This window comes from Rhea americana, unplaced genomic scaffold, assembly GCF_003343005.1.
Source record: "Rhea americana isolate MKP2758 unplaced genomic scaffold, rheAme1 scaffold_453, whole genome shotgun sequence".
Classification (NCBI taxonomy): domain Eukaryota; kingdom Metazoa; phylum Chordata; class Aves; order Rheiformes; family Rheidae; genus Rhea; species Rhea americana.
This window is the reverse complement of record NW_028186594.1, coordinates 123,360-136,165: the sequence shown is the minus strand read 5'-3', so window position 1 is coordinate 136,165 and position 12,806 is coordinate 123,360. Positions and strand designations below refer to the sequence as shown.

The window sequence follows — 12,806 nt, the reverse complement described above, 5'->3', positions numbered from 1 at the left end:
CAGTCTGCTTCAGAGAAGCAGATAACACCTGCACTGTGAGACAGAGTTAGAAGCTGGATGAAGTTCTCAATGCCACTCCTGGACATGAAGTTTGGAAGTGACCGAAAGCTCAAATTACGCAGACAGCYAACCCAAGCCTAATAACCAAAGCTGCCAAAGCCAAGTAGAAGAAAGAATTACCAGTGCTCCATCTCTCCACACATTGAAGAAACCCAAAAAAGAAACATATTTGAGAAAAAGGACATAATACAGCTCACCTTTGACCATCAGGAGAGAAGCATCTCTGAAAGGGATCCCTGACCTTCTGAAATAAGACCTATAGCATTTTTCTTGACAGTGACAGCGAACAAGTTCACTCTGAAAGGACTTTTTGAGAGCAGTAACTCAAGAGGCAGCCCATCAGGTCCTCAGATTTGACCTGTCATCTGTGATCTAGACTCACAGGYAGATTATCTGTAAGAAAACTAGAAGAGGTAGGCAAATGAACTGCCAAGAAGTGCACCTTGCTGGCAACATTCCGCAACCAAACTTCATTCCTTCCTATTAGAGGTGGAAAGRTCTTGTTCTTCTCAAACGCTGAGACAGTAGAGGGTGCTGAGATGTCGATTAACACCTACACATAAAATCTCTGAAGATGGTCTGAATTCAACACTGACCCTGCTTTGAGCAGCTGGCTAGACTAGACRACCTCTTGAGGTCCCTTCCAACCAGAATAACTGTGTGATTCTAAAACATTAAGTATTCTGCAAATGAGGTAAAYTAGAGAAAAGAATCTTTGATGGTGGAAGGAACAGCAATTCACTATGTAAGTAGGGGCACTCTGTACAGAACCACAGCCTCAAGGTCAAAGGCAAAATTTGTAGGAGTATAGCAAGTATTCATGCTGTTGCACATCCCAATGCCAACAGAGTATTCACAAAACTGAGTGCAGAGTAAAGACTCTTTTTATGCAGGCTACAAAAACAGGCAACTTAGTTAAGAGAGAATGTTTCACAACTCTGACTGACCCAAGGAACCCTGAACACTGAGAAGGAAGCAAGGCAAGAACTCCAAGGCTAGCTGAAAGAGAGTCTTATGTAGAACAGAGAGCCTGGCTCATTCTGAGGTTACTTATCTCAGTGACTGGCACAGGAATCACGACTATGATCCACCTGTAAAGAATAGAGTCCAGCTGCCAGGATCTTATGGAAATTTCAGCAAACTATGAAAAAGTGAAATGAACATTTAAAATTCATCACAATCTGAAAATGGCAGCAAAGGATCAATTAGATAGTTCTGTTAAAATAAAATATGACTTGACAGTGAGATATACAAACTAAACTCTTCTTTCATCGCTAGAAAATGTGTTCTAAGGCTACTTGCTGAAACTCAAAGTTGCCAATACTGGCAAGTGCTTAACCGACCTGATAGCCTTCTATGATGAGATGATCAAATTAGTAGATGAGGGGAGATCAATGGATGTTGTATACCTTGACTTTAGTAGTCTTTTTTACACTGTCTCTCATAATATCTGATGAAGTACAGGCTAGGTAAGTGGGCAATGCAGTGGATTGAAAACTGGCTAAACTGCTATGCTGAAAGAATTGTCATCAGCAAGGAGAGAGCTGGGACTGTTTAGCCAAGAGAAGAGAAGGGGGAAGATCTTATCAATATCCAATGGGAGAGAATAAAGAAGATGGGGACAGGTTCTTCTCAGTGGCACCCAGTCACAGGACAAGAGGCAATGGGCACAAACCGAAACACAGGAAATTCCACTTGAACACTAGAAATCCTTTCWTCACTGCAATGGTGGTTCAGTATTGGAACAGGATGCCCAGAGGGCTTGTGGAGTCTCCATGCTTGGAGATATTTAAAACCTGACCTGACACAGTGTGGGGCAACCTGCTCTAGCTGACTTCGTTTGAGCAACTGGGATTGGACTGGATGATCGCCAGAGGTCCCTTCTAACCCCAACTRTTCTGTGATTTTATGAATTCAGTGTAATAACACTAGCTACACTGCTACCAGCCATCCATGTATAGTAGCATAGACAGGTGATTATATTATTAGCAGTAATAACTCTTCATTTTGTGCCTCTCCAATTTGTAGAAAATGGCATGAACCAAGCCATAGTATTGCCTGTCTTCTCTCAGCTTGACCAGAAATTATGGATTTATCTATAAAACAGTTGTCTGGTTAAAAAAATGCACAAGACCAGCTTACCTGTCTAGATAGTCCATGGCAGTATCCTGTCTGCTATGCAYGAAGATCCCCTAACTACAGCATTATAGGTGTGCAGCCATGAGACAATGCTGTAAACAAGTCTGGGTAAGTACTTCTATCCAAATTCAGAACTGCACAAAATTTACACAGTCTTCACTTTCAGTTTTGATAAGAATGAATACTTAATATTCAGAGTCAAAGCAGTAAAAAAAAAAAGAAAAAGAAAAAAAGAAAAGAAAGAAAAAAAGAAGAAAAAATTTTTTTAAAAAAAGGGCCTGTGTCAGAAGAAGGAATCCATTGTCAAGGCTAAGTGAAATGGACTGCAACTGAGCCAGGCAGTCCCTGAAGGCCTGCACCCCTTAAATACATTTAATACATGTGAGCAATGACTTGCCTGTAGGTATGGAATTAAAAGCCAAGGAAGAAGAGGAAAAAGTAATCTAGATAAATGACTTTATTCCCTGAGGTGACATCCAGTCAGAGCATATCCTTAGTCCTGTGCAAGTTTTAACAGAATTGCGAATAGTGAACAGAGGGATACATGACTTATATGCTGCTAAACTACATGCCTCTTAGCTTATGCTCAGCCTCTCCTAGGAAGATCTAAGGACAGTTCACTCAGCTGCACTAAATCCATTTGATGTGAAAAGAGAGTGTGTGTGGACAGGGAGGGAGGGCTCAGAAGGGCGCTGAAATGTCAGCCGGGGAGGATTAGGGCTGCACGCTACACCCTCTCATTTTTAGCATGCATATACTGTCGAGCAGAAGCTTGATGGCTGGCTTGCAGGCATAGATGATGGGTGCGGGGGAGGGTTAAGAGCTACATATTTCTACCCTCTGCAATTATTTTCTTTAAAGTGCTGAAAGTGGAAAATAAAGAGAGGAGCAGCTGAACAGCCTGACAGATTTATCTTCTTCAGGGAAAGAGCACATACACCTGCACAGGCACCTTTTTCTTAAGAAAAAAAAAAAAAACTAAATGATCACTATCTGCAATCTTAACATGCTGTGTGTAGAGCAGAAATGTCATGAAAGGTAAGTTAATCCACTCCCTCTAGTTGCCAGATACTCTTCTCTGAAGTGCAGCCCTAAACAGCCTATAGGCACTACGGTCTTTAAAGAGCTCTCCACAGACCAAGACCTGGCAATTTCTTTGTTTAGAAAATTTCTTCTTTTTTTTCAGTTAAACATGTTCAAAGGCTCCTACCACACAGTCAAAGTAAGAGTCTGTAGATAGGTGGGAGCCTCAGACTGTTCTATTTACCCCAGTCSTTCCTGGACCAGAAAAGTTCTTACTTGTAATGACATTTCTATCAGCATCAGCAGCTTCTTGATACCAATCCACACRGTCTTCCCTTTGACATTCTGTGCAATGGTGCTGCGCTCTTTGTCTTTGAAGTTACCCAGAAGCTGTCAGGGGAGGGAAAAAAAGAAAGTCAGGAGACTGTCAGTAGGAGAAATGCTATCTCACCCAGGGCAAAGGGAAYAAGAAGCTAGATCATTTTCTAGCTTAGAAAGACGGTATATTGTGAAAAATCCATCTAAGATGAGGCAAAATACTAGACTGTTTTATTGCATGTTTCTTTTCATAGCATCTCTAAGCAGCTAGTTGCTAATTCAGTCTTATGACCCATTCTAGGTTTTCTCCAGATTGAAGTCTAGAAGGAACATAGTGGCTCATGCCACAATGTTTTCAAATCTGTTGCAGAAGTTGCAAAATCTTTCATGCTTCAGTGATTTTATCATTGTGATAACTCTGCAAGGTTGCACAGAACTTCTGCCTTTAAGTTTATTTTAATGGCTTAAATAGGTGTACAAATTCCCACTACGGCAGAGCATAAGAAGTCATTCAGAGCATCAATTTATAAAGAAACTAATCTCTCCAGTACTGAGCTCTTTCATTTAATGTTGTTCCACCTAATGAGAGCTCAGYATCCTCCAGGCATATTTCAGTTTAAGTGCCCCAATTAAACAATTTTACCTACTTCCATGCCCTCTGAACTTCTCAATCCACTCCATGAACTTCTTCCCTAAATCTACTGCTCTTATTTTTCTTTAATTTATCATAKGACAAAGTAATTCAAGGAAGCCTTATAATTACTGTCAGGTCATAGCTAAGCGAGAGAGTTCCAAAATTCAGATTTACTGCAAAATCATTTTCATGAATTTCAATTTTGAGCTTTTTTGTCATTCATTAACTTTTTCTCACCTCCAATGCCTCCATCAGCTGCTCTCCTGTTGCAATATTGGGCACATGAATAGTAGTGCTGAAAGCATTCAGCATTTCCATTTCCTGCAGTACATCTTTGCGACTGGTGGTTCCAATGATTAGAAGCTTGCGACCCTGTTCATACAACAGGAAAAGCGTCAAGGAAAGAAAAACAAAAGGAGAGGAATCAGACTTGGTAAGCTGCAGCYAACTAGAGAGAAAATGACCATTTAAAAATATCCCTTAAAATAAAATTAATAAAGATTACACATCAATATTTGAGGTAGTCAACATCAACCATACAAGACTAGGACCAGACTGCAGAAGTCAAAATAATACCTGTTCACCYGCACTCATGGTTTTCCTATCTTACCTTTTCTACTAAATTCACCATTGCAAATAGCTGAAACCTCATTAGATTTAAAAGTATAAACCAACTCCCACTCCAAAAACTTAATTACAGGTGACTTTTCAGAGTAATACCCTCTTTTTAGAAATTCTGTGGGTATAGTGACACTCTGTGCCACTGTACAGACAGCTGCAATGGTTTTACAGCTCATGCTTTAAGAACACAGCTGGCCATAGGTGCATAAGATTTCCCATTGCCACTGTGGTTGTCCAAAAGGCTGGTAACAAGTCTGGCAGCCTCTGAGTTCCAACCAACATTGTGCACACTAATTCTATAAATAATAGTGTTAAGGAGCAAAGACTGGAAAATGTCCAGTGCCAATAAAAATCAACTTTCACTAGCTCGTCTTGCACATGTCATTTCAATGCTATTTGAATTTTCCCATTCAGTGTGTGAACACTGACACAGGCTGGCTGATGGAAGGGTCTGGCAGGACTGTGAGCTGTGATCGGTCCCTTTTACAATTCAGGCCATTGGAAGCCACCAGGTTGAGGAGAGGCCTGGCTGGGCCCGCTATCCTACTCATTTGCCGCACAGGAGTTTCGCTGATGCTCAGAAACAGAGAACGAAGTTCTAGATTTCATCTTTGCAACGCAAAACCTCAGTTTATCACCGAAAAACACAAAAACCTTCCCCACAGGGTATTCACAACTAATTTTATGAAAGCTTTGCATTCCTCTAATGAAGAATGAAAACCTACTTAAACATAATACATCTTTGATGAAGTTGATGCGTCTTCACAACCACACAACTTGTTTTCCCCTGGTTGTCATTCTGTTTCACTAACTTCATATTTGAACAGATTACACTCCTGCTCTGAATGATGGACAACGAGAAAGTACCAGAAATGGCAACTAACCAAAGTGCTTGCTTCAGGTTTGTGTTTAGCTTAAGATAGCACAAGGAAGTCACATSTGGCAAGTTGAAACCAGAGCATGCCCCAGGTCATGAGCTTCACACAAAGGCAYTGTCAGGGAAACCCTGTGCGAACACTTTTGTGTATTAATCACTGTCTRCATCTCAGGAGGCACCACACGCATGAGTTCAGGCATCTCTTAGAGGGGGCATCTTAAGAAACATACTGGGAAATTTAATGGGGAAAAGCAGCCAACCTGTGAATTTATGACAATCAGAACCAGAAATGCCAGGTTTAAAAATGCAAGGCTGGGAAAATGCCTTATAGCTAGACAAAACTCACCTGCTGATGGCACTCAGCAAGCAGAATAAGGTCTGAGTGTTTATCTGCATAAWCCATGATAAATACAGCTATTTCATAAACTGCTTCTTGTGCCATGTTCTATATGTCTGGTGCTTTGGTGTGGCATATCATTCATTTTCTTTTTTTACAGTCATTGCATATGGCAAGTCCAGGAAAATATTTTACAATTTTACAAGGCTGAGTCAAATTTGAGTAGCTAAAAAAGATCCTGCATGCAAAGATAAGAAGAATTACGCACTCACTGGAGAGTAAATGAATGGGATTTGATCCTCACTCCTGTGAGGAGCACAAGTTGAAGAATTAAGAGCACAAGAAAGTCCCATCAGGTGTGTTCAGTTTCAGCTAAAGCACTTAGTAGACCAAAAAGAATAAATGATGCCCAGCAATGGATAAATTTTTTGCCTACACAAAGACAAAACTTCAGTTGTCTTCACCTCTGAAGCTGGTAAAAACACACTTTAAACACAGGCTTGGAAGCCGTGTGAAATCAATCCTCTAAAGACACCAAAAGCCTCAGYTGCCCATGAACCACAGAAGTGTGATGCAGATGCTATAGAGAGCCACTGACATCAGCTCTCAAGTTACCACCCWAGGACAGGGCTAAAAGGTGCCTTCAACTTGCTAAGATATAGTTGGGATAGCAACATGCAGGACAGCAGAACTGATGCATGTTTAAAATCTTCCATAAGAGCAAAATAGAGATGGAGATCATCAGCAGATTTGATGGAGATAGCTTCATCTTAATCCTGGCTTATTTTGCTTTTTGGTTGTTCTTTATTTCCCAACACACGGTCATCAGTGTTCTTTTGTTCATTTTATCAATATACTACCAATATACCTGATACTATATAAGCTATAATAACTCAGTAAAAATTACAGGTCCTGTAAAGAGAAAAAAAAGCTATGTAGTGAAAAAATTGTAACAAGTTTGCATGCTGTTAGGCATCTTTGAACAGTTTTCTTATTACACGGATAAGGAGACTGAAGGAAATTAAGACAGAATCAAGACCTCCAAATCACACACTCTCCCTGTCCTGCAAACACAGATCTGTGTGAACTTCTACCACTATGACTGATCTGCTTTACAAGCTACAATTATTTCTTTTTTAAAAAGAGAAAATTTTTTATTACAATATGTGAAACCATGTGAAATCCAGAGCAGGTTGAGAAATGAACAGTGTTAATAAGAGTTCAGCACGAACTATGAACATTTTTATAAAAAAGAGCTCCGCTRTGGCCAGCAAGGCAATTTCTGTTCCCAAAATACAGCTAACAGCATGGACACAGAGCATCGCACAGCAGATACAACATCAGTCGAGGGGAAACGGCTTGCAAACTAACTTTGTGAAAGACACTAGCTGAACGACTTCTAAGTTGATGCAGTACGTGTTTGATCACGATAAAAACGGAGATCAGTTTGTGGTTTCATCAGAGACTAAAAGGGCTCACCATGAACTGGATATAAACAGTATAGAGATTTAATTAGTGAGATAAGTTTCACCTCTTCTGACTTCAGGTGTCCATATATGAGCTCGTCATCTTGACTTCTTTTTTGGTTAACAAAGCCCAGATGACAGTTATCTCCTCCCAAAGAAGTTGCCTACACTCCGGACTCACACAGCAAACTATATTCTAAACAACTAGACTAGTTTTAGGCAACCAAACTGCTGACAGCCACTTTTGGTCAGACGAACCCAAAACTTGCGGTAAATCAGGCCAGCAGACAATTACCACACACACAAAAACGGCTCTAAAATGAGTTATTACCATTTAAGMAAGCCACGGGAATCAGTCATTGCAGCAAGCCCTCTGAAAATACAACCYCAGTGCTAAGCATCATGCAAAATAAACAATTTAGAAATTTTTAGAATGGGGAAAGAGTAAAACAGAAGTTACTCTACTGCATGAATCCTCTTTAAAGATACTGTGCAATCCTAGTCACTGCAAATACAATTTTGAATATAAGACTGACCTAGAGAAATCAGAGGAGAGCAACGGGGACGGTGAGAAGCATGGAATGGCTTCTCTAAATGGACTCTTGGCAAATTGGATGGGGGTACTAGAGAAGTCTACAAAGTCATAGATTGTGTACAGTAGGTGCAGCTTAAAACTGCTGTTTCTCAGAATAAAAACCGCAAAGCACGACATGAAATTATCAAGGGTCAGGTTTAAATCAAATAAAAGGACGAAAGCTTGCACACAAAGTTAAGTTGAACTCATGTAGCACAACACTAAGAATAGCAAAAGCTTAACAAGGTTCAAAAGTAATAGGACAAGCTAACAGAGGACAGATTCATCAGTATTTTTTAGATATGAGTGTTTCGATCCATGCTCAAGATCCCAAACAAGTGGTGACTGAAAGTTAGAAAACTCATCAGAACAGGTGGTTATATTGCAAAACATTGCTTAAAATTTTTAAATGCTGCACCTAAAATGCATGGATTTTTCCCTGTTTTCTTCAAAAGAAGCTATGCATTTCAGCATGCTACCTTTCAACTTCATCCACTGAAAAGCATAACCTCTGCCATATCAATTACTAAAAGAAAATGAAGACATGTTAGGAGTCCCTTGTATTTTTAGAAGTTTCAAGGCAACTTGCTCAGCACAAAACAGGAAAACCTACAAATCAGAAATGTTTTGCCCCAAGCAGTACCACAAAAGCATGAAAAGCCATCAAGCCAAATTGAAAAAGCTGAGCTCATCCAACTACTCTGCAGTGACACACAGATACAGTTGGTTTCATCCTTCCCATAAGATACACTGCTAAAGTGTCCCCATCTTCAGAAACCTTCACGTTTTTCACCCTTAATTTCTATAGTAGCCACTGTAAGGGCAAGATGCCGTATGTGTTCAGCCCATAGAAGACCAAGATTCAAGTTGAACGTCCAAAAACCACTATTACCAAAGAGTACTAACCAAGTAATAAGGAACTTCAACAGCTTTAGATAATTCTGTATCAGACTCATCATGGTAGTTTTAGTGCCAATTCTGCCACCAACAAGAATTAGATACGGGCATGTCACTTAAGCCTGGATTCATCCCGCCTGCTTTAAGGCAATTAAAGTACCCTAGTCAGGAGCCCAAGCTCCCTCTAGGCTCATGGGAAGATGCCCAGTAGAGAGGTAGGCAACTTGCTCCATTGTATTCTGGAGATGGGATAGCCCTAGATTTCCCCTCTGCCTACTGCATGGATTTTATCTGAATAACATGGATAAGCATGCAAAGAACTACGGAATTCAAAGATCAAAAGAAGTCATTTTAAACTGCTACATTTGCAAGTATTTCTAGATCGATTCTAACACAATRTTCACCTCCTAATGGGCACCATAGTATTGCATTAACTACCAAAGGCAATTTGGATCATGTGAGAATTAAATACGCTCTGCTACACACAAATGGAGTCTCAACATGCAAACAGAGTCTCAGATTGCACGAATTCAGAAAAACTAACCAGTCCCAGGCAAGGGAAGCAGAAGGGAGCTCAAAGTATGCTATAAGCCAACTATGATGGAAGTGCCTCTGTTGGCTACCCAATAGCTATTCACTCAACTCTGGTCCCTTCTAAAATTTTAAGCAGATATTTTGGGGGTAACAACAATTCTTTGCATGTAACGAGAGAGAATGCAGTTCTCCAGCTTTACAGGTGTAAACTTAACGTCACTGTTGACTACAGTTGCTTCTATTTCACACCAACTGAAGTGGAATCAGGAATGCATGTGAGATTATATCAAACAAGGAGATTATTCTCCCTTTTCCTCCCGTCAACTTTCATAAATCTGCAAATGCCTCCAATGTCTCAGGGAGGAAAGGGGCTGGGGGCCTCTGGGAGCATTGGAAGGGCATCCACAAGAGCGTTCAAGAGCATCTCGCTAAGCCAGACATTTCATAACACTGCACAAATTGTACGTCCAGCTTAGTGCGGGGATGCTGCAATGGTCTTTCACCCTTTGAGTCAATTGTTAGCTTTTCACAGGAACCAGCAGGGAAGCACATGTGAAACCTCTGTGGGGCTGGTGAGCGTCTCCATGCCTTGTGTGACTCTGCATGTAGATGAAGCAGCTTCGGCTTTCGGAGCTGCTGCTGCTTAGTTCTCAGAGAAGTCCTTTTCTCCCGCTTGGCTCCCTGCTGCGACAGTCCTTTTCAGTCTTTCTATTCCCCCCCTCTAGTCTCTTCTCCTGTACAACACAGRGAAACTTGATTGAAATAAAGACCCAAGAGAACATGGTTTATTTTCTYCTCTTCAATCCATTTTAGAAAAGCTTTTTAATTGGTTTAAAAAAGATGCTAAACAAATGCAATGTTTTTCAGTCTTCTTGAACTAGTAATAGATACCACTATTCAAGCATTGCTCAGAGTAACTAGGAATCATGAGCTGTGAATGAGAATTTAAAGCAAATTCAGAGATGTGTCTAGTTTCTTTAAAGTCTTACGTGTTTACTCCCAAAACTTCTGCAAACGAATAAACAAGCCAAAAAGCCTGGAAAACCAGGAGCTCGGAGTATTTGCACTTCCCACACCGAATTAAAGTAATATAGGTGTAATAGGAAGAGGGGGAGTCTGGGAGGCAGTTTTCATGAGCCAGTTTATTGGAGATGTATAGTTCAATGCATAAGCTACAAAATATCATCCCGCAAATGCTCATCTTATATACCAAAAGCCCACAGCAATCACAGGAAGGTGCTTGCACATTAAGCATACTCACTGCAAGTGCCGTGAGAATACTGTGTGAATACATAATCCAGGTCACTGAGATGGGAGCAGCATAGCTGTACTGCTGAGACACACGTTCTGCTTCCCACACATGCCTTGCTTGCAGTTTCAACTGCTTTGTAATTCCTGTTCCTAAACTCTTCAAAATAACTGTGCAGTTCATACTTGGGGCCATTCAGACTAACAAGAGCCTATCTAATAGCAACGAAAAACGGATCTTGTCTCCTCAGCAACTTGACAACAAATTTTCTCAGCACTGGGACATGTCTGATAGCCAGGAGAGCTCTGGAAAGCCAGGACTCTCCAGTTTTACAAGGAATGAACCTGAACCATGACCTCAGTCCAAGGGAGATTTTATGTCACTTTGACYTCATGCAGCAGGTAAATAGTACTGATGCTATTCATGTACAGCTAAAGCATGCATTTGCATCTCAACTTACAACCAAAACTGAAACCAATCATCATTTTCCAAGAACACTGCTCTCCAAGGGAAGTAGTGATCTCACAGGGAACTTGGAAGAGCAATGATTAACCAGCAGTCTTATCCTACTCAGGGGTTTCTCACTTAAAACTGTAAGGGTCTTCATGCCCACATTCAATCTTTTTCAGTGTAAAGGTTCACAGCAGAAAAGCCTTGACCTTTTTCATGAATCTTCTATGTTTACATAGGGTTTTTTTTTTTTTTAATGAAAAGAATTCCGTACATGTCATGATTGTCACAGGGAGCTGATGAGAAACAAATACACTAGTCTATGCCGTAAGAACTGCATCATCAGAATTTCCCAGCCAGGTCAGAACAAAGGGTCCACCTAACCCAATGTCCTAATTTCTACAGTAGCTGATAGTGGACACCTAGTAAAAAAATTTAACATCAATCAAAGAGTGACACTTCCTAAGAAAACTCACTCACTCGCTCTCTCTACCCTCCAACAATTTATAGCTTAAGTCACCATAATATTGGCTGTCAACCCAAAGTCTTCCAGCCTCAAGGGCATTTCAAACATTGCGAAGTATGAATCTCTAGAAACATGCATAAACTTGGCAAATATCTGAGAACCTCAAGTCCTGCATCTTGCTTTCACAGAGACTCAAGTGCCAACAAAAGTGCAACATAACCTCAGAGGACGCAGTGAAAAAAAATGAACAACTTACGATATTAAGTTTCTTGGACTGTTGAAGCAGTCCCTTCTGTATTTATGGCAACAACCATTTGCTGATATTGTGGAAATATCCAACAATAAATCAATGATTACTTGAGATCACGACTGCCAATGGTTGCACTGTTGCATACTGCCAATCTCTCTGTTCTTATGTGATAGCACAATCCAAGTTTTATATTAGACGCTACAAACAGCATAGACAGTTCACTCAGATTCTCCCGGGTTGATAGTCACACGGGGAACTTCAGGGCCTRTGATGTTACAACTCAGTTCAAAGTTCTAGACTTGAAAGGTCTTTTCACCAAACTCTCTAATGAAAACAATTCYCATGCATGTTACTCCATTCTCAAGATAGTAAAAGCTACAAAGAACTGAGTTCATTCAGGTTGTGTTTCTCTGCTTTTTCCTGACCCCAGCCTTCAAGGTTTTCCTGTTGGTGTGTTTTWTATTCATACAAACACTTTCAAGACACAAGAGAATTCCAATGCACAACAGGAAGAATTTCAAAAGAATCTCCCCCTGTTCATCTCATTCAGTGCAAACTTCAACAGCAGGCTAGGATTAATTTGACTGAATCAGAAACAATAGCTCTAATATCACTGGCAGCACAGCAGCTATCACCAAGACACAACGCCCTCCAATACGAAAATTATTACAGGAATACAGCAACTTACTCCCCAATTACCTTCTTACCTGAGGAGGAGCCTTCTTTAGCAGTACAAGAAGGGCTTGCAACACCAGATTAGAGAACCGTGGTCCAATTGGGACATAATCTGAAATGAAAAACGTAATTTAATTCCCATTAAAATCATACTTCTTTAAGTCACATATCTCTATCAAAAAGCAGTTCAAGGCTCCTGTGATAAATGCTTCCAGATTACTTCTGGTTTGCAATAC

At 40.5% G+C, this 12,806-nt stretch overlaps 1 protein-coding gene across 2 annotated transcripts in view; it reads right to left on the bottom strand.

Moving 5' to 3' along the window:
* NSF (N-ethylmaleimide sensitive factor, vesicle fusing ATPase) overlaps window positions 1-12,806 on the bottom strand; it is an 81,353-nt gene that overhangs the window by 6,272 nt on the left and 62,275 nt on the right. For both annotated transcript variants that reach the window (XM_085316162.1, XM_085316161.1), the window contains exons 17-19: window positions 12,603-12,682; window positions 4,412-4,546; window positions 3,499-3,612 (exon numbers count right to left, since the gene is read on the bottom strand). In XM_085316162.1, the coding sequence (XP_085172288.1) occupies window positions 3,499-3,612; window positions 4,412-4,546; window positions 12,603-12,682 (329 nt within the window). The remainder of the gene's footprint in view (window positions 1-3,498; window positions 3,613-4,411; window positions 4,547-12,602; window positions 12,683-12,806) is intronic.